At 41.4% G+C, this 19,918-nt stretch overlaps 1 protein-coding gene across 1 annotated transcript in view; it reads left to right on the plus strand.

The window, feature by feature from the left end:
* LARS2 (leucyl-tRNA synthetase 2, mitochondrial) overlaps positions 1-19,918 on the plus strand; it is a 165,438-nt gene that overhangs the window by 10,072 nt on the left and 135,448 nt on the right. Inside the window, exons 3-4 of the mRNA XM_023515923.1 lie at positions 1,417-1,545; positions 17,247-17,338. Coding sequence (XP_023371691.1) covers positions 1,417-1,545; positions 17,247-17,338 — 221 coding nt within the window. The remainder of the gene's footprint in view (positions 1-1,416; positions 1,546-17,246; positions 17,339-19,918) is intronic.

Here is a 19,918-nt window from a genome sequence, read left to right on the forward strand (position 1 = left end):
CTGGCATATGGGGCCGACGTCCTACCCTTTTGAGCCACAGGCGCCACCTTTGTTGTGGTTTGGCCAGGGCCAGGTTTGAACCCGCCACCCTTGGTATATGGGGCCCTACCCCCTAAGCCACAGACACTAACCAGGGGAAGCAAATTTTTAAAGAAGTCTAGTAAATCTCCGGGAAAGGAGTAAGGCCAGAAAGAGAAACACAGAGGGTGGTGACAAATAAATAAAACAGTGCTAATAGCAGGAGTAGTTACCTCTTGTCCTCCCTTTATTCAGAGCCCCCTCTGCCCTGGTGTGAGAGTGCTTAAGTCTGGGAAGGGAGAATCCTTCTTTCCCTGGACAGTTTGCTGGGGTAAAATGTCTTTGCTAAAAAGTACTTTACAGGGGCCTGTTATCAGGCTCTGAGCACAAAGGCCAACAAGCATTTATCCAACATCTGTTAACCCCTTGCTTGGGTGGGGGTGTGTGTGCAAAGGAGGAGGTTAAAGCAGTCCTTGCTCTTGAACAAAGGTGCCCCCAATAAAGAGTTGATTCAATGACTACTCCTTTTTGGAGGCTTCATGTGCACAAACTCATGATGACATTCACCGTTTTACCAGTGGAAGGCCTACGATGCCAAAGTCAGCAGCCCCTTCAGTCCTTACTACCCAGTGTTCATTCTGTGCATAGTTTTCTGTGATCCTCAGGATGAAGCTGCTTCTTGGGAAGCTGGAGAGTTATACACCCTGGTGTGAGGCTGCCTATTTACTACCCATGGAAAACAACAACCTTCTGTCTTTTTTGGTTAATATCTCCTCATTATCTTCCCATCTCAACGTTTTCTGTTGAAAGAGCAGCTCACTCTATGGGGAAACTCAGGACCCAAACTAGTTATCTCAGGATCTTGCTCTGACTGCTGAATCTAAGTCTGAACACAGCGATAGGGAATTTAAGGGAATTTAAGAAGAGGCTCCAATTTTAGAGATGTCACATCTATGTGATTCAACTACCGTTTCCTTGAATTACATGAATATATGTGTTAGACTTAGAGCTTCATTTGGAAAAACAGATAGTTCTTTAATTCTTTAAGACCTAGATAGAAGCTATCTTAAAAGAGAAGCTTTTAAAGAGAAAAAAAATTAAAAATACAGGCTGTCCATAAAGTTTGTGTGCAATTACACACGAACTTTATGGACACCTTATGTATATAACTAATTAGCACTTAGAGGTTGTTTGGCATCATTTTGGACGTTCTTTAGCCTAAAGTAGGGCTTTGAATTTTGGTTTTTGACATTTTTGTCAATTTACATAATAGGAACAGTTCTTTTTAAAGGACATTTTTAAATGTTAAAGTATTACCTTGAGTAAAATGCTAAAATATTACATATGCCTGCATTCCCAGAAAATGCTTAATAAATATTCATCATCATTCTTTCCTAGAAATCAAAGCCCAAGTTTTATGTGCTTTCCATGTTCCCTTATCCTTCCGGTAAGCTGCATATGGGCCACGTGCGTGTCTACACCATCAGCGACACCATCGCCCGGTTCCAGATGATGAAGGGGATGCAGGTAAGGAAAGATGCCTGCTAGCGGAGCCTTTGTCTGCCCCACTCAGGAGAAGAATGTAGCAATATGTGTTCAGGAAAACCAACTTTAGTTAAGATTAGAGCACCTTTGAAGATGAACATAAAAGCTCAAGAGTTTCCCAAAGCACTGGATAAACTGGGAGGCAGCTGTGTGTTGGGTGCTGTGGTAGAGATGGAGACGGGGTGGGCATGGGGCGAAAGCTGGATGTGCATATAGGTGAGACTGCTGTCTTCCCAGGAGGAGCTCACCCATGAGTAGAGAATCATTGTATGAGGGATGGAAGCCAGTAGCACAAACACAGATGGATGCTCTGAGTGGCAGGTGGGGCCATAAGAGATTTTATTCTTTGTAATAGTTTCCATAGTCTCTGAGTATGTATTTATTGTATAATGGAAAAAATAAAATTTTGTAAGAAAAAAAGTACTTGGGGAGTGACAACTCTGGGGAGTTGGGAAAGGCTCCACTGAAGAGGGAACTTATAGGACAAGATGAAATTTACTAGAAGTGAGGACAGAGCCCCCTTCCTGGCTGATGTGGGTCAGTCGTCTTTATCTCAGAGCCCTCTCTTTACTCATTGGCAACACTCATCTGTAAGATGGGGTGGGATAACCAGAATACCTTCTTTACCAATCTGTGGAGGCAGGCAGGCTTAAAGATGGGCTGTGAGTAACACAGCTGCCAGGATTCAAATGCCAGCTCTTAACACTTGTGAGCTGTGTGAACTTTGGCTAGTTAATTAATTAATTAAAGTAGTACCTGTCCCATCAGTCTGTTGTCAGAGTTTAAAGAGGATGACTATAAAGCACTTAGAACGTCATGGCACATAGTACGTCATCAGTGAATATTAGTGAATGCCAGGCAGTGGGAGAAAATCTACGCTTACTGTTCCTGTACATTTCTGCCCTACTTGGTATTTATTAGCCTCTTTAGTAGCTTGAAATATGCCATGGAGGGACTATTTACAAATCACAGCCTTTTCCTCCAGAGAGCCAATTGTTAAGTGTTTACTGACACCCCACTGGCAATTACTGTTATTGACCAGACAGGCCCTATGCAAATGATATCTGTCACCTCTCAGTTCTTCCTAGATTTTCATTTAGAAGGGTAAGTGCATCTGTTGTCATAATTGGTTTGAAAATTTATGTTGAGCTGACATTGGCAACAAGAAGTATACCTAAAAGGGAATCGGATTATAATGCCTCTTTGTACTTGAAGAATTAATAACCTTGTACACTAAATTCAGAGATTTGTGTTCTGCTTTACTATGGGCAAGGATATTTGTCTCCCTGAATTTTGTCAGACATTAGTTTCCGCAGACATTGTTTTCCATTATTTCTGCTATGTTTATTAGAAAGAGGTAGGACAGAATGAATTGGCTCTTGGCCTAAAGTACAATTCTTTATCTAACTGTGATTCTTCAACTAGATTTGTGTTATATTTTTACTTATACAACTTATTCTTGATACTTAGTGAGTGTAGGCAAATTGCTGAAGATTAAGCTTTTATAGCAAAACTGTACATTTAGGATAGGGTGCAGGAAAGCCTATGAGCAGATAAGTGGTTGAGGATAGTGCAGGTGGGATTCTAATTCCCTTGGGTGGATGAGATGTTACAGAGGAAGCTGAAGGCAAAGTCCTAAGCCCAGAGGAACTTGGACTTGCATACAGCTCAGGCCTGAAAGACAAGGGGGAGTCCTCCTACCATAACAGAAGTTCAAGATCAGGCTGGGCCCAGGAATTGGACAACCTAGATTGAACTTGCCACTTTCTAGTTGATTGACTCTGCAGAGTCATTTAATGTTGCTGAATCCCACCTTCCTCATCTTTAACTTATGGATAACAATAATTTCTCCCTTGTGGGCTTGTTGTGCAAATGTCCGGCACATAATAATTCCACAAAAATTGATAGCTATAATAAGTGACTCACAAGCATTTAATCATTGAATCTCTGCTCTCCTCTGCCTGGAGCATACTGCTTGGAGCTGTCCTCCGAGAAGCAGCTTGACTGCCTTTCATGGCCTGCAATTGGTATTATCTATCCTATGAATAATTTGCACCACGTGTTTGAAACCTCTCTTTATTATTTGGTTTATGGCATTTTAATCTGTGTAATCAATAGGTGCTTATGTGTCTTTTTGTTCCTCAGTTGCGGTTGCTGTGTTTAAGCTGGCAAGCCATCTTTTTGAAGTGTCCTTTAGGTTCTCCTGAAATCAATTTCTTGTTAGTTTCAGAGTTCATATTTAAGTCAGAGCATCTCAAACAGCCACCAAATTTGATGAAAACTTGTCTGGACGTTTTTAAGTGATGTGGCGAAAGAGAAACAGATATCTGAATTTTCTTATCAGCAACGTGAAGGAAAGCCTGTTGAGCTTCCTTGTCGTGTTAAAATCCTTCCTGCCCAACGTCAGGACTAGTCCTTGAGATTGAGTGGGGGTGGACTCAGTTTGAGTTCAGTGATCTCCACCCCATGCAGAGAAGGACTGTTAAACAGGGTCGGGCACAAAAATTGATTAACTCAGTCAGTAAACGGTCATCGAGCACTGGCTTTGTTCTAAACTCTGTACTTTCTTCTGTATTAAATAGAAACATGCAAGCCATAGGTTGAGAATCAGGCAGTAGGCCTATTCAGTAAACTTCGCCTTTTTCTGTAACTTGTTAATTTGTTGGTTTGCTTTGTTCTAGAATGGAGATATGTGAAGTAGTGGTACGACAGGCACCCTAGGAACATGTTAGGGAAAGTAAAGAGTGGAGTGACCCGGCGAGTCTGCTCTCAGGGCACTGGTGACTTCTGTGGGTGTGTCTCTGCTCGCTTCTTTCTCACCCTCAGCTGTGGACCATTTTCTCCCTCTTAAAACACTCTGCTCTCTGGGCAGGAGACCTCTTGTCCAGAATTTCTCAAAAGGCTGTACTCAGGATCCAGAAGGTCACATGTGGCCCCAAGGCCACAGGTTCCTTTTATTCCTAGTTTGATGAGAATTTTTATCATGAATAAGTGTTGATTTTTGTCACAGGTCTCTTATGTATCTATTGGGATAATACAGTTTTTCTCCTTTGACTTGTTAATGTGTTGTATCATGGTGATTGATTTTTTTTTTTCGTATCAACCTTGTATTACCGAGATAAATTCCATTTGGTCATGATATTTTCCCCCTAATGTATATATTGCTGAATTCAATTTGCTAATGTCCTGTACATGAAGGATATTGATCTATAATTTTCTTGTAATGTCCTTATCTGTTTTTGGCATCAAGGTTATGCTGGCTTCATAAAACAATCTAGGAATCATTCTTTTCTTCCTATTTTCTGAAAGTTCTATACATTATTGTTATCATTTCTTCCTTAAATGTTTGATCTCATTCATCAGGGATGTTGAAATGGATCATGATGGATCTAGAATATTCTTTATGGAAAGTTTTAAAATTACAATTCTGTTTCTTGGGCAGTGCCTACGGCTCAGTTGGTAGAGTACCAGCCCCATATACCAAGGATGGTGGATTCGAACCCAGCCCCGGCCAAACTACAACAAAAAAATACTTGGGTGTTTGTGGCAGGCACCAGTAGTTCTAGCTAACTTGGAAGGCTGAGGCAAGAGAATCACCTAAGCACATGAGTTGGAGGTTGCTGTGACCTGTGACACCACAGCACTCTACTGAGGGCAATAAAATGAGACTGTCTCTAAAAAAAAAAATTCTGTTTCTTTAGTGGCTATAGGTTATTCAGATCTTCTCTTTCTTTCTATGTCATTGTTAAAAGTTATATATGAAGGAATTTGTTCATATGACCTCAGATTCTCTTCTGGATTGCATTTTCTTTTTTTCTCTCACGAATCTAAACCTTTGTGATCATGAACACAAAGGCAACCTCAGTTGCCCAATCTTTGTGGTATAGTTCTTGGTGATAAGGTTTATTAGTTAGAAGAATTAGCTTATGCTTCAGTAATAGTCTCTGAATCTCAGTGGCTTAAAGCAACACAAGTTTATTTCTTGCTTTGCTGCATGTCCAGCAGGAGGGCTGTGTTCGAGGTAGTCAGGATCTGGCCGATGGTGGTTCTTACCTTGGTGGGTGCCTCCCAGGTTTCCATGGCTAGGGGAAGAAGGTGTGGTGAATCCCCACTGGCTCTTAAGTCTTCCACCTGGACTCACGGCACATTGATGTGGCCATAGCCAACCTCAGAGAGGTTAAAGAAGTGTACTCCTACTGCGTGCGAGGATGCTGAGGAGAATCAAAGTGTTTATGAGCGGGTCTAATGACTGTCACGTAAGGTGCTGAATGACCCAGAATGTTCCTGAGTAATCTCTTAAGGTGATCATTGATGTGAAAATAAAAATTGAAAGATCATTCTTCTCAATGTGAGTCTGTGGGATTTGTGACATTCATCATCAGATTTGGCGTCCGACTGTTTCTGCTTTGTAAGCCTTTCTCTATATGGCAGTGAGTCTTAAACATGAGGATGTGTGACCATCCTCTGAGGAGTTTGCTAAAGAGGCAGATTATGATTCAGTCCTGAGTGAGGCTTAGGACTGCATTTTGAGTAGACATTCTAGATAGTTCTGGGGCAAGTGCTTTTCTAGGTTTGGCTCTTAGGTGACTGGGAATGGTTGCTCCCTGGAGCCAAATGACATGGTTCTCTGGGTTCAAAACAGAGCACATTGAAATGAGGAGATAGCAGCTGACCAGCCCTTGGACACACACATAAGTCAGATGTGGACTGTGTGAGTGGAGTGCCATGTGGTTTAGCTGTGACATCAGTCAGGAATCAGTCATCAAAGCAATGATGATACTTGACCTCCCCACCTCACAGATTTTTGTGGGATTTATGTGAGGTGATCACTGAGAAAACCCTTTAAAAGCTATAGTACAGTTTTCAAGTTTAACCTAATTAATAGCAGCAATAATAAGGGAGTCCTGAGATTTGGATGTTTGAGCAAGAGCCATTTAAAGCCAGAGATAAATTCTCTTTCAGTAATCAGAAAAGGCTGCATTGCCAATCGGTTCTTCTTAAACTCATAGAATGTCTGATGACATATTTAAAGCTCAGCTCCATATGGTACTTTGTTGTGTTTTCATATGTTGTATGCACAGATGGTTGGAAAATAAAATGGCCCGCCCCCCACCTCGGCTAGTCTACTCAGCACCTTCTGGTCCAGAAGCCGGGTGATAACAGCATCAAAGTGCCAAGTCCCCCCTCATAGAGCTGGACTAATTTGTCTCGGGCAAAAAGCCACCAGGCATTGCCCAAGTAGTTTTCTGCTTGGGCCTTTTTGCTATTCACTGCGGAGGAGGAGGAAAATTGAGGCTATGTGTCTGGCAGCTGCATAATCATAATATAATTATCCACAAATATCAGGAAGCAAGGGAAGTTCTTTGCAAGTAAACGGTAATATATTGTGTTCCATTGGTTTTCAGTTTGCCAGTCAACGAGTGTTTATGAAGTGCCCAGAGAGTGCATAGCATGGCATCAGTTCAAATTTTCAAATCTCTATAGCATCTGAAGGTAGATAGTGGATTTCCAGGACTTATCTTCTCAGACGTAATTTGAAGGGGAGAATGAATTGCTGGCCCAGTGTCTTGATTGGAAACTGGCTGATTTATCTGCCTGTCACGTCTCCCTACATTCCCAGAGGAGGTCTGCTGCTGTGAGCCTAGGTACTATCATTTGTTTTTTTTAATCTGAAGTGTTTGCTTGATTTTTATCCCCGGTCTATAATAATGGTGGGTTATTACACTTGCTAAACAAAATTAAATATTGTGTTTCGCATTTCTTGGAAATAGAAAGTATTGAATCTACTCTTGACTCTACTCCAAAGACACCACATGACACCCTCTGAAAATAGCAGTTTTTGGAGAAGCAGTAACCATGGTTGCTGTCAATTAGAAGCTGAATTGATTTCAAATATAAAGTTTTGTTTTATGATGAAAGGAGGGAAGGCTGGTCATCCCCAGGGAACTGGTTGGCCCTTTGGTAGGAGCAGTTGCACTGTTTCTCCGCACTGGGAGGCGGATGACCAGCTGTCTCTGCTTCCTTTTCTTCTGTCTCCAGACTCTTAATTTTACTTGACCTTACTTCTTGTGTTGGAAACACACAAGTCTCTTACCTCTTCTTTCTTTCCTTCTTAAAAAATAAAGTATTTTTAAAATTGTACAAAAAGTTCCATAGTTCTCCTTAAAACAAAAAACAAAAAATACAGCATATAGATAAGGCTCCCCTGCCAGGCCCCTCCACGCAGTATCCCCTGGCCTTTCCAGCATCTGTCCCCCCAGAGCTTTGTCTGTGCATTGTCATAAGGAACTGTGTTCTCTCCTGCATCCCTCTATCCTCCTCTGTTGCCATCCATCCTGCCTGCTGACCCTGAGACACCAGCTTAGCCTGAAGTGGCCTAGGAGGTCCTGCAGGGTGTGCCATGGCCATGTGACGGTCCATACCAGAGGCTGGCCAAGCCCCAGCTCCCAGGCCTCACCTCCTAGCCAGCTCTGGGCTGACTTGCCAGGGCTCTGATCCCTGTGTTTGCCCTCCTCAGTAACTCCTGATTGCCAGTCTTAATAGCTGGCCCTGACTCCTCTTTGAGATCTCAAATTGAGGTGGGTTATGCCATCCTGCTAGTGTTCCTGTGCTGGTTCTCACCAATTTGCTATCAGACCCTTCTGCTTTGCCTTGTATGGCAGAAGAGCTAAGCCCTGCCAGTCATGTTTCCTAAGCAGGCTTCATGCCTGTTTTGAACAATAGGAAATGCTGGTAAGACTGGAGATCATGAGGATGGGGGAAAGCCAGGGAATATCTCTCTCTCTCTCTCACTCTCTATCTGCCCTGGTTGTATTTTTTCTACTACTCCTGTTCCATCTCAGCTAACCAGCTTGGTTGAGCTCCGCACAGCTGAGGTCAGCCCTTGGGCTCAGTTAACTCTTCTTCCTCACTTCATCTCTCCTGTCTACGGAGTGTGGTGATGTCCTGCCCTTCCAAATTTCTGTGTGGTTTCACCGTCCCTTTGGCTTCTCACTCCATTTTAAATACATAGAGTATTTGTTCTAAGAGCCAGGTAGAAATGACAGTGTTTTGGACTTTGGAAGTTTATTTTATGGATTTCCAAATTATAGCTACTAGAACTTTTTCTTGATTTGGCTTCTGAATATTTTTAAATTTATTATTTTTAAATGATCATTAGTAGTCTCTGCTCTCTCTGTGAGATTACCTTCCTGTCTTTCCATATTGGCATAATATATAACTCAAAGTATATTTTAAATAGCAATTTAAAAAATCCAATAACTAGAAAATATGTTCAGAAGCTGCAGAAAGCAATTACATCTAAGAAGAGGTTAATGTCTAGGAAATTGAGAGGTCTCAGGTGGGTCCCAGCATGCTTTTTTTTTAGGGTAAATTGCTTAGTTAACACTTTTCGAGTTATAGATTCAGTTACTTTTTCAGCTATGGAAAATTGAAACACTTTATAGTGATAGAAAAAAAGGAACTAGAATTTTAAAAACAAAAACAAGAGTTTCGAGTTCTCCTGGTCTTGGCCAGAGAGACATGAAAGGCAAGAAAATACAGCATATGCCTGGAAGACAGGATTGTCTGAACAGTGCAGAAGAGATGAAGAGGAAGACAGGAGCCGTTCTGCAGAGGAAGCATCTAATAAACAGTGTCGCGATGTGACCAAAAAATGGAACCCGCTGCCTGGGGGAAAGAGACAAGCTTTAGTATTTTGTAATCTTATTTTAGGTTTTCATTTCATTTCCCCCTTGACAGTAGTGAATCATCTTCTAGCACAGGAGAGAGCTCTGTGCTTGGTCACTGGGAGCCCAGCGCATAGAAACAGTGGGGTCCTTTCCTGTTCCATAGAAGCTTGGCTCCCAGAGACGCTTACTCCAGCAATCTGGCCCACGGTAGAAACAAGTATTCTGACTTCAAGATACAAAAAGGCCTTGCCATAGTCTGAATTCTGTTATTCTCTCTAGGGCAGATGTTTGTTTTTCTGTTCATTTTTGGTAAGAATATGCAATACTAAGGAACATCAAGATTTTCTTGACTTTATTTTCATAGACAGCTTAGATAACATGTGGACTAAGAATATCTTTTCATGTTAACTCCATCTGAAAACAAAAATAGAAATGAGTAAGTATATTATGTGAATCCAGATGGGTGTTTTATGACAGTCTCTTTGTTGACTTTATTAAAAAAATACGGACAGCACCTAACAGAATGTTAATCAGCAGAAACATTGAATCAGTGCCATTTTGGCAGTTCTGACAAAGAAGCCAAGTGGCAATTAAGTTTTCCCCTTTCTTGTGGAACAGTTACACAACAATTACATTATTCTGCCAATGAAGCAGCCCTAGGATAATTTAGGAAGCTGAACTCAGGCCTTACATGGAAGCGCGTAGAACTTTCTAGTAACCCAGCACTGGATTTTTTTGGCTCTTGAAAATTAAATAAAACAAAAGAATTGTGAAACTTAATACTGAATACAGGAAAATGTTTGTTATCTATGGATCAAACAATATTCAAGAAAAAACTATACCCTAAAGGATGTTTTAGTCAGAATTTTTGGCTCCCAGGGATAGAAATCCAGTTCAGGCCAGCTTAAGCAAAAAGGGAGGCTTTGTTTATTTTTACAGATCCTGAATTTCACAGATCCTGAAACGCACAAAATCAAAAGAAATGTTGCAGGAGCCAGGCTCAGGGGGGATTGGGATCAGGTCTTTGGAGCACATCAGTCTCCCCAGTCTCTTCCCATTTCCCATTTCTGCTACCCTCCTCTACCCACGAGCTGTATTTTCTCTGACATTTCCTCAAGGTGGGGATCCGAGCCACCTGAATCCCTTATGGCTCCTGACCAAGGGGAGAAGAGAATCCCATTCCCTCCAGCACTCTGCCCAGCACTACTGGAGCTGTCTGGATAAGGGTTCAGGCACATGTCTCCCTCTGGAGCCAGAGTGATGAGTTTTTAAGATCGGCAGTCCTCACCTGGAATAAGTAATGTGCCTCAGCTCCCACTGATATTAAATGGCAGATTTGGGTTTAAGACCTTTACCCTCAAACCACTGCTCTCCTGGAGAGCAGTCCTTGGTTAGCGTTTACTGTTAACTAGCCAATGAGTTAGAGTGGCTCTGATTTTAGATAGAAGGTCTTAGTTGTTGATATGGAATTATTCTATCAAACTACTAAAACTCAAATTTTAAAAAGTACGTAATGGAAGTATGACTTCTAAGCAAGTTGCTCCAGCCGCTGGCAGGGGTATCCCTGTTCCCTTACTACTGCCTGCTAAGACAAGGACTTGGGAGAAAACAGATCTGATGACTGGGATTGCAAGATGAGTCCAGTTTGGGACAACATGAAGCATAAGAGCTTATGGGACTTCTGCAAAGATGACCACTGGCCAGTGAGTGATGCCAGTGTGCACCTTAGAGAGTCCTGGGCTGAATGAAGATGGCAGGACATTCTGGTGCTCCTGTGCAGGTGGAAGTGTGATTTGCTGGAGCCTTTCCGGGGAGGCCATTTGGTTGTATATGTCAAACGTCTTTAAATTTTTCATACCCTTTTACTCTGTAGTTCTACTTCTGGACATTTTTTAAAGGACATGTTAGATGTGTGCACAAAGATTTATATCGAAGAATGGTCATCATTGGTTATTTTTTTATAGTGAAAAATGGAAACAACTTTTAGGAAAACAGTTAAATACAGCAGGCCATTCAAAGCAGTCACTAGAGGATGTGTGATACAATGTACAGAGTGAAAAAAGGAAGGAAATAAAAACACATATATAAGTAATGTGAACTCAATTTTTAAAAATTGGATACAAGTCGGGGGCAGTGGATCACACCTGTAATTCCAGCACTTTGGGGAGCCGAGGCTGGAGGCCATTGGTTTGAGATTAGCCTGGGGAACAGAGTGAGACCCTGTGTGTCCACAAGATTTTCTTTAAAAAAAGCTGGGTGTGGTGGTGCTCGCCTATAGTCCCAGCCACTCAGGAGGCTGAGACAGGAGGATGACTTGATCCCAGGGATTCGAAGCTATAGTGAGCTATTACACCATTGCCCTCCAGCCTGGGGCACAGTGAGACCTTGTCTTTAAAAAAAGAAAAAAAAAAGGGATACAAATTTACCACATGTAACTGGTTATGTATGGCTGTATGGTTGCCATATGTACAGTGAATATGCATTACTTCTATACTCAGAAAAAAGTTATTTATAAAGAAAATGAGACCTATTTCCTTAGTTGAAAATGTCCCTTTCTGATATGTCTAAGAGATGAGGTTGTACAGCTGCCTATGAGTATTCATTGTTCTCCCAAGGAAAAGTATGTGAACATAAACTTGGGTTCTCTGCATGATTCAAAAGCAAAACAAAACAGCCCACTTCAGGGCAGTTCACAGACTAGGGGCTTGATGTAAGAGGGTCGACTGAAATGGGCTGTTAGCTAGGAATTTCAGAGCCTCCTTGGGTAAGCCTTCCCCACCAGCAGGCTTCAGAAGGAAGCTGTGGCTCTGTGGCAGGTGTCAGTTTCAGAGGATGGTCGGGGACTGAGTTATGTAAATGGGAGTGTTTTTCCTGACAGAGCAGAGAGCCTGGCTTTCTGAGGCTGTCCTGGGATGCCACAGTATTTGTTTGAAACTGTTTTTACTGTTCATGGGCTGTGAGTCAGGTGGAGAGAACTTGCTGTTTAAGCTGCTAGCTTAGTTATTATTGGTTGTCAACTTGGAGAGAAGAATGCCTTGGCTCAGCACCCATATCTCAGTGATTAGGGCACTGGCCACATGCACCAGGGTTGGTGGGTTCAAACCTGGCCAGGGCTAGCTAAAACAATGACAACAATAACAAAAAAATAGCCAGGCATGTGGCAGGCGCCTGTAGTCCCAGCTACTTGGGAGGTTGAGACAAGAGAATCACTTAAGCCCAGGAGTTTGAGGTTGCTGTGAGCTGTGACATCATGGCACTCTACTCAGGGTGACACAGTGAGACTGTCTCAATAAAGAAAAGAAAAGAAAAAAAAGAATGCTTTGCTGGCCTGTCCTTGCTTCAGGCAGTTGCTTCTAGGTTACTCACTCTTGCTGGGCCATAGTTGCTGGAACTGTCGAATGAGGGAGTGGAGGTGAAGGATATGTTTCAGAAACCTCTTTGAGCTCTAAGATCTTGTGATTCCCTGTTCTTTGAACAGGAGTAGAAATTCCAGGTCTGACAATAAATTTCACAAACTCATCCTAGAATAAGTTGAAGTGTAGACTAGGCACTGGTGTCAATGCATCACTTCCCAAGGGGAGTACTTTGAAGGTGACCACAGTGATAGTCAGCAATGAGGCGTGTAGCACTTTTTCTGGGACGAGTTCATGAACTTAATTGTCTGGCCTTGTGTACAGCACTTTACTGCATGGCAAGCACCCTTCTCCGTGCTTTTCTCACATTAGCTCATCTAATTCTCACAGCTACTGTTACCTTCCCCATTTTACAGATGAGGACACTGAAGGGGAGCTGCGGGAACTACACGTGGAGCATTTCTTATACCAATAAAGCACGGCTAGCAATTGGCAGTTCGTTTTAAGATAGAGGATATTTGGTGGAGGTGCATTTTATTTTATTTTTTCAATTATGCTACATATGTATTTTGGCTACGTAATTTCCTTTTGTACATTTGAAGTCAGAGTTATAAGCATACTCTTCACCCAGAAAGTGTCCGTTACACACCTCCTCCCACTCTCCCCTCCTACCTACTTAATTTACACTGAGTTTTACTTTCATGTGTGTACTTAAGTGTTGACCAACTAGTTCCAATTTAGTATTGAGTACATGTGGGGTTTGTTTTTCCAACCTTGTGAAACTTCACAAGGAGAATGGTCTCCAATTCCATCCAGGTTGTTACAAAAGATATTGGATCACCATTTTTTTTTTTATGGCTGAGTAGTGCTCCAAGGTATACACATACCACATTCTGTTAATACACTCAGGTATTTATGGCCACTTGGGTTGTTTCCACATCTTTGTGATTGTGAATTGCACTGCAATAAACATTCAAATGCAGGTGTCTTTTTAATAAAGTGTCTTTTTTCCTTTGGGAAAATACTCAATAGCAGGATTGCTGGATCAAATGGTAGGTCCACTTTTAGTTCTTTAGGTATCTCTGTACTATTTTCTATAGAGGTTGTACTAGTTTGCAGTCCCAACAAAGAGTTCCTTTCTATATCCATGCCAGCATCTATTGTTTGAGAACTTTTTTTTTTTTTTTTTTTTTTTTGAGACAGTGTCTCACTATGTTGCCCTTGGTAGAGTGCTGTGGTGTTACAGCTCACAGCAATTTCAAACTCCTGGGCTCAAGCGATTCTCTTGCCTCAGCCTCCCAAGTAGCTGGGAATATAGGCACCCACCACAATGCCCAGCTATTTTTTCTTGCAGTTGTCATTGTTGTTTAGCTGGCCCAGGCCAGGTTCAAACCCATCAGTCTCAGTGTATGTGGCTGGCGCCGTAACCACTGTGCTATGAGTACCAAGCCTGTTTGGGGACTTTTTGATAAAAGCCATTTTCACCGCAGTTAGGTGATAGCTCATCGTAGTTTTGATTTGCATTTCCCTGATGATTAGAGATGTTGAACGTTTTTTCTTGTGTTTGTTGGCTATCAGCATCTTATCTTCATTTGAAAAGTTTCTATTCATGTCATTTTGCCCACTTTTTAATGAAGTTGTTTGATTTTTTTCTTTCTGATTTGCTTAAGTTCTTTGTAGATTCTGGTTATTACCCCTTTATTGATATATAGCATGCAAACATTTTCTCTCATTCTGTAGGCTGTTTGCTTTATTGATTGTGTCATTGGCTGTGCAGAAACTTTTTAATTTGATCAGGTTCCATTTATATATTATTGTTCCTATGATTACTTTTGGGTCTACTTCATAAATTCTTTGCCTAGGCCAGTATCTATAAAAGTTTTTCCAACATTTTCATTTAGAATTCTTATAGTTTCATGTCCTCGATTTAAGATTTTTGTCCATTGTGAATTAATTCTTAGGAGTGGTGAGAGATGTGCATCCTGTTTCAGTCTTTTACATGTAGCTGTCCAGTTTCCCCAGCACCATTTATTGAATAGGGATTCTTTTCCAAACTGTATGTTTTTGTCTGCTTTGTCAAAGATCAGATGGCAATATGAGAATAGTACCATGTCTGGGTTCTCTATTCTGGTCCATAGGTGTATGACCCAGTTTTTGTGCTAGTACCATGCTGTGCTAGTTACTACAGCCTTATAGGATAACCTGAAGTCTGGTAGAGAGATGCCTCCTGATTCGTTCATATTGCATTAGGTTTCATTTGTTCTTCAGGGTCTTTTCTGGTTCCATATAAATCATAGAACTATTTTTTTCTAGATCTGCAAAAAATGACATTGGTATTTTAATAGAGATTGTGTTGAATCTGTAAATCACTTCAGAAAGTGCAAACATTTTACTGATGTTGATTATGCTGATTCATGAACATGGTATATTTTTCCATTTGTTTACATCCTCTGCAGTTTCTTTCCTCAGTATTTCATAGTTCTCCCTATAGAGAACCTTCTTAGTTAAATATATTCTTAGGTATTTTATTTTATTTTTTTCTTATTAAATTATTTGTACATAGATCGTGAATACATTTATGCCATTATGAGATTCAATGTGTTGATTATTTGTACAAATTGGAGTGTTTACATCCTACTAAACAACATCTTAGGTATTTTATTATCTTTGTTGCTACTGTGAAAGGTATTGCATCTTTGATTTGATTCTTAGCTTGACTATTATTGGCATATATGAAAGCAACTGATATATATACATTGATTTTGAAACCTGAGACTTTGCTGAATTTATCAATTCCAGGAGTCTCTTGGCAGAATCTTTGGGGTTTTCTAGATAATATATTTAAGATCATATCATCAGTGAGGAATGATAATTTGACCTCTTCTTTCCCCCATTAGATACCCTTGATTTCCTTTTCTTGTCTGATTGTTCTGGCTGGGACTTTTAGCACTATATTGAATAGAGGAAGGTATTTTGGAAATTAGCATAAATGCTATGCAGGGCTTGGTCAAGAGATTTCCTTTTGTTTAGTCACAAAAGTTATTCTGTGGAGTCTATATATCTGACTGTTTGGGTGGGGATAGGAGGTTCCCTTTCTTCTTTTTTTTTTTTTTTTTGAGACAGAGTCTCACTATGTCACCCTTGGTAGAATGTCATGGTGTCGCAGCTCACAGCAACCTCCAACTCTTGGGCTTAAGCAATTCTCTTGTCTTAACCTCCCAAGTAGCTGGGACTACAAGTGCCCGCCACAACACCTAGTTCTTTTTTGTTGCAGTTGTCATTATTGTTTAGCCAAGCTGGGTTCGAACGCACCACCTTTGGTGTATGTAGCTGGCACCATAACCACTGTGCTATAGGCGCTGAGCCGAAGTTCCCTTCCTTATTGCTAGGGTTGAGAGGGATGGGCTTCAGCAAAAAATGGGGAACAGGCCTTTCTGAAGAGCGTTAGGGGAGAGAGAGGTAGAAGAAGAGAAGACCAGGGCTCTGGTATGTGGGGCAAGCTTGAGCCGAGTGTTGAGTGATAAGCACAAAGTAAGAATAGGGGCTGGATTCAGGCAAGTGATGAGAAGAGGACAGGCCTGGGCCTTTGAGGAGGGTTGTGGTGGACATCCTTAGGTCAATGTAGAGCTGGGACTGTTGAAAAGCACCTGCAAGTCATTGTGCATGTCCAGTGTAGCACTGCATAGACAGTGGTTCGCAACTTTCCTAATGCTGTGGCCCTTTAATACAGTTCCTGTGGGTCGCGACCCACATGTTGAGAACCACTGGAAGGACTTCGGTAGTATATATGTACTGATAGGTTCAGTAACCACAAACCATGTGTGGCTACTACACACTTGAAAGGTGGCCAGTGAGACTGAGGAACTGTAGTTTTCATTTTATTTAGTTTTGATTAAGCTTAAATAAATATAGCCACATGTGACCAGTGAAAGCAAAGCTGCTTATTTGGAAAATATTGACATGAAGTGAACATTTTGAAAGCCTATAAATTTTTTATATACATATTTTTAAATTGAGAGAAACTTTTTTTTTTTTTTGAGACAGAGTCTCACTCTGTCACCCTGGGTAGAGTGCCATGATGTTGCTCACAGCAACCTCCAGCTCTTGGGCTTAGGTAATTCTCTTGTCTCAGCCTCCCAAGTAGCTGGGACTACAGGCACCTGCCACAAAACCCAGCCATATTTTTGTTGCAGTTTGGCTGGGGCCGGGTTTGAACCCGCCACCCTCAGTATATGGGGTTGGCGCCCTACCCACTGAGCCACAGGCATTGCCCCCTTTTTTTTTTTTTTTTGCCGGGGCTGGCACCCTACTCCTCTGAGCCACAGGCACTGCCCAAGAGAGAAACTTTTTATAATTTTAGAAAAACAATTTGGGCTCCCTAGAGGTAATACAGATAAGAAAAAGAAGATACAAAGTATTCATGAAAGTACCTCCTTAGAGATAACTTGTCTTTGACACTTTGGTATGAAAGCACCTTCTAAATTCCCTTCTACACAGTGTTATAGGTAGCCGGTGGCTTTCAAATGCCCTGGTTTGAAATCATCCAGCCATGGATAAGACATGTTAGCAGGAGAGAATCCTGCTTATTGCACAGAAAAGAATACAGATACACTTTTTAGTGATTTGCCATGACGATGTTCCTCTTCTGGGTGTTAACCAGGTCATCAATCCCATGGGCTGGGATGCTTTTGGATTGCCTGCTGAAAATGCTGCAATTGAAAGGAATCTACATCCAAAAAGTTGGACGCAAAGGTATGTTTTTACAGGCTTATTCAAACTCTTGTGTATCAAAGTCTTTAAAAATGGTTATTACTCCATACATGAGAAATAGAAAGCAAAGAGGGCTGGGCGCAGAGGCTCACACCTGTAATCCTAGTGCTCTGGGAGGCCGAGGCAGGTGGATTGCTTGAGCTCAGGAGTTCAAGACCAGCCTGAGCAAGAGCAAGACCCCATCTCTGCTAAAAATAGAAGAACTGAACTAGCCAGGCGTTGTGATAGGCACCTATAGTCCCAGCTACTCAGGGGGCTGAGGAAAAAGGATCACTTGAGCCTAAAAGTTTGAGCTTGCTCTGAGGTATGATGATACCACATCACTCTACCTGGGACCTTGGAGTGAGACTTAGTCTCAAAAGAAATAAAAATAAAAATAAGAAATAAACTTAAAAAAAAAAAGGCAAAGCAAACAAAACACTGTAGCCCTGGTAGGAGAGAAATAGGATTGTATATTACTAGCGTTTATCCTTTCACATAGTATATTTATTATTTAAGAAATAGCAAAGAGGGTTTGGGGTATTTAGTCATGTGTTCACTTTGATGTTTTGTTATTTGTGAAATTATTCTTTCATTAAGTGTTTAGATTTAGAAAGAGAAAGCAGGAGAGAGAAAAGGGTCACATTTGTTAAATATCTATAATGCTTCTTGTCTTTGTGACCATAGTTTAACCTATATCCAAATACTATGCTATAATCTTTTCTGAAAATTCTGTTAATTTTTTGCATTCCTTCACCATTCAGAAGCAAGAGGAACTTAGACATTCATTGTGAAACTAACTATATGGCTACTTAATAGTAGGTGGGGCTATCCCCAAGAGGGAACACTACCAATCCCACTTATGCCTCAGGTTTCCAGGTACACGTGGGCCAGCAGGGCCCATCCCTCTCCCTCCTGATAAAGTCCTAAGGGGCGTACACAAAAGATTCAGCAGAATCTTTGGAGCCCCTTCCACAAAGACCTGGGACCCTTACCCACTCAACCCTGCGGAGATATAGAAGGGAGTCCCTAGGCCTGTCCCCAGTGTCTCTCACCTCCCTTTGCTTTATTGTACCCAATGCTGCATTGCAGACATCTGCACCTCTACCTGCTGCATACACTTGTCTTTTTCCTTCCTAATGCCTACTTGCTACTTTCCAGTTATAGTTAATTTTAGATTAATGAGGGAGATGGAAAAAAGGATGAATGATAATTCAAATAAACTGGATCAAACATGGTATCAGTTTGATACAGGCTAGACCAGAGGTTGGCAAACTATGGCCTAAACAGGGCTAAATCTGGCCCTGTCTGTTTCTATAAATAAAGTTTTATTGGAACATAGTCACATTGATTCCATTTTGTATTATTCATGGCCGCTTTTATGAGACAGTGGCAAAGTTGAGTAGTGGCGATAGAGACTTTTTGGCTCACAAAACTAAAAACATTCACCATATGGCCATTTACAGAAAAAGTTTGCAGCCTCTATTAGAGCAAAGCCATTAGAAAGATGGCCCCAGAGTCAGGCCACTTAGGTGCAAATTCTGCCTTTCCTTATTGCTAGCTGAGCAAGTTGCTTAACCTCTTTGTGCCTCAGTTTGCTTATCCAGAAAAGAGGGAAGTCATAGTTCCTGCCTCACGTGATTGGATAAAGATTAAGCAAAGTGCTTACCACCCTGTCTGGAATTAAATCGGCTGTTATTAGCTAATCAGAAATCACATAGAGGACTTTTCCATGGTTTTTATATTTTCAGTCTGTTTGAACTGACAGAGGATGCAGCAGAAATGAAATTACCCCTTTTTCTTTATTATTTCCTTATTCTATAATATCATTATGAGTTAATTAACTCACTCCTCCCCATTTCCCAATTGTTGGACAGTTTTAGGTTTTAATTAACAAGGCACCACATAGTTTCTTTTTTATTCCCACTATTTATACATTAAAGTTGTTTCCCACCACTCTTGAACCTTGTAAGTGCTTGGCTTAAATTTATGCAGAATATAGACACATGGATGAGCCAGGAGGGCACATGTCACAGGGATGACCATCTGAATGGCCAGGGGAGGGGCGGTCTTCAGGGTCAGAGACCATCCATGTAGTTTGTTTTGTGGATATCACTCTGGATATCACTCTGTTGCCCAGGCTAGAGTACAGTGGCATCATTGTAGTACACAGCAACCTCAAACTCCTAAGCTCAAGCAGTGTCCTTGTCTCAGCTTCCCGAATAGCTGGAACTACAGGTGTGTAACACCATGCTTGACTAGTTTGTAATTTTTTGTAGAGGTGGGGTCTTGCTCTTGCACAGCTGGTCTTGAACTCCTGGCCTCAAGTGATCTTCCTACCTACCTTGGCTTCCCAAAGAGCTAGGATTGTAGGTGTGAGCTTCTGAGCCCAGCTCATTGTGGTTTTTAGTGGAGTGTCTTTTAATACTCTCTATTATCTGGCACCCATGAGGATTGATAGATTCTAGATAAATGTAGTTTCTGGTTGCTTGAGAGTTACTATTAAAAACAGGCCTAACTGGCTTGGCACCTGTGGCTCAAGTGGCTAAGGTGCCAACCATATACACCTGAGCTGGCAGGTTC

Source organism: Otolemur garnettii, unplaced genomic scaffold (assembly GCF_000181295.1).
Source record: "Otolemur garnettii isolate 467f Iridium unplaced genomic scaffold, OtoGar3 scaffold00082, whole genome shotgun sequence".
NCBI lineage: Eukaryota > Metazoa > Chordata > Mammalia > Primates > Galagidae > Otolemur > Otolemur garnettii.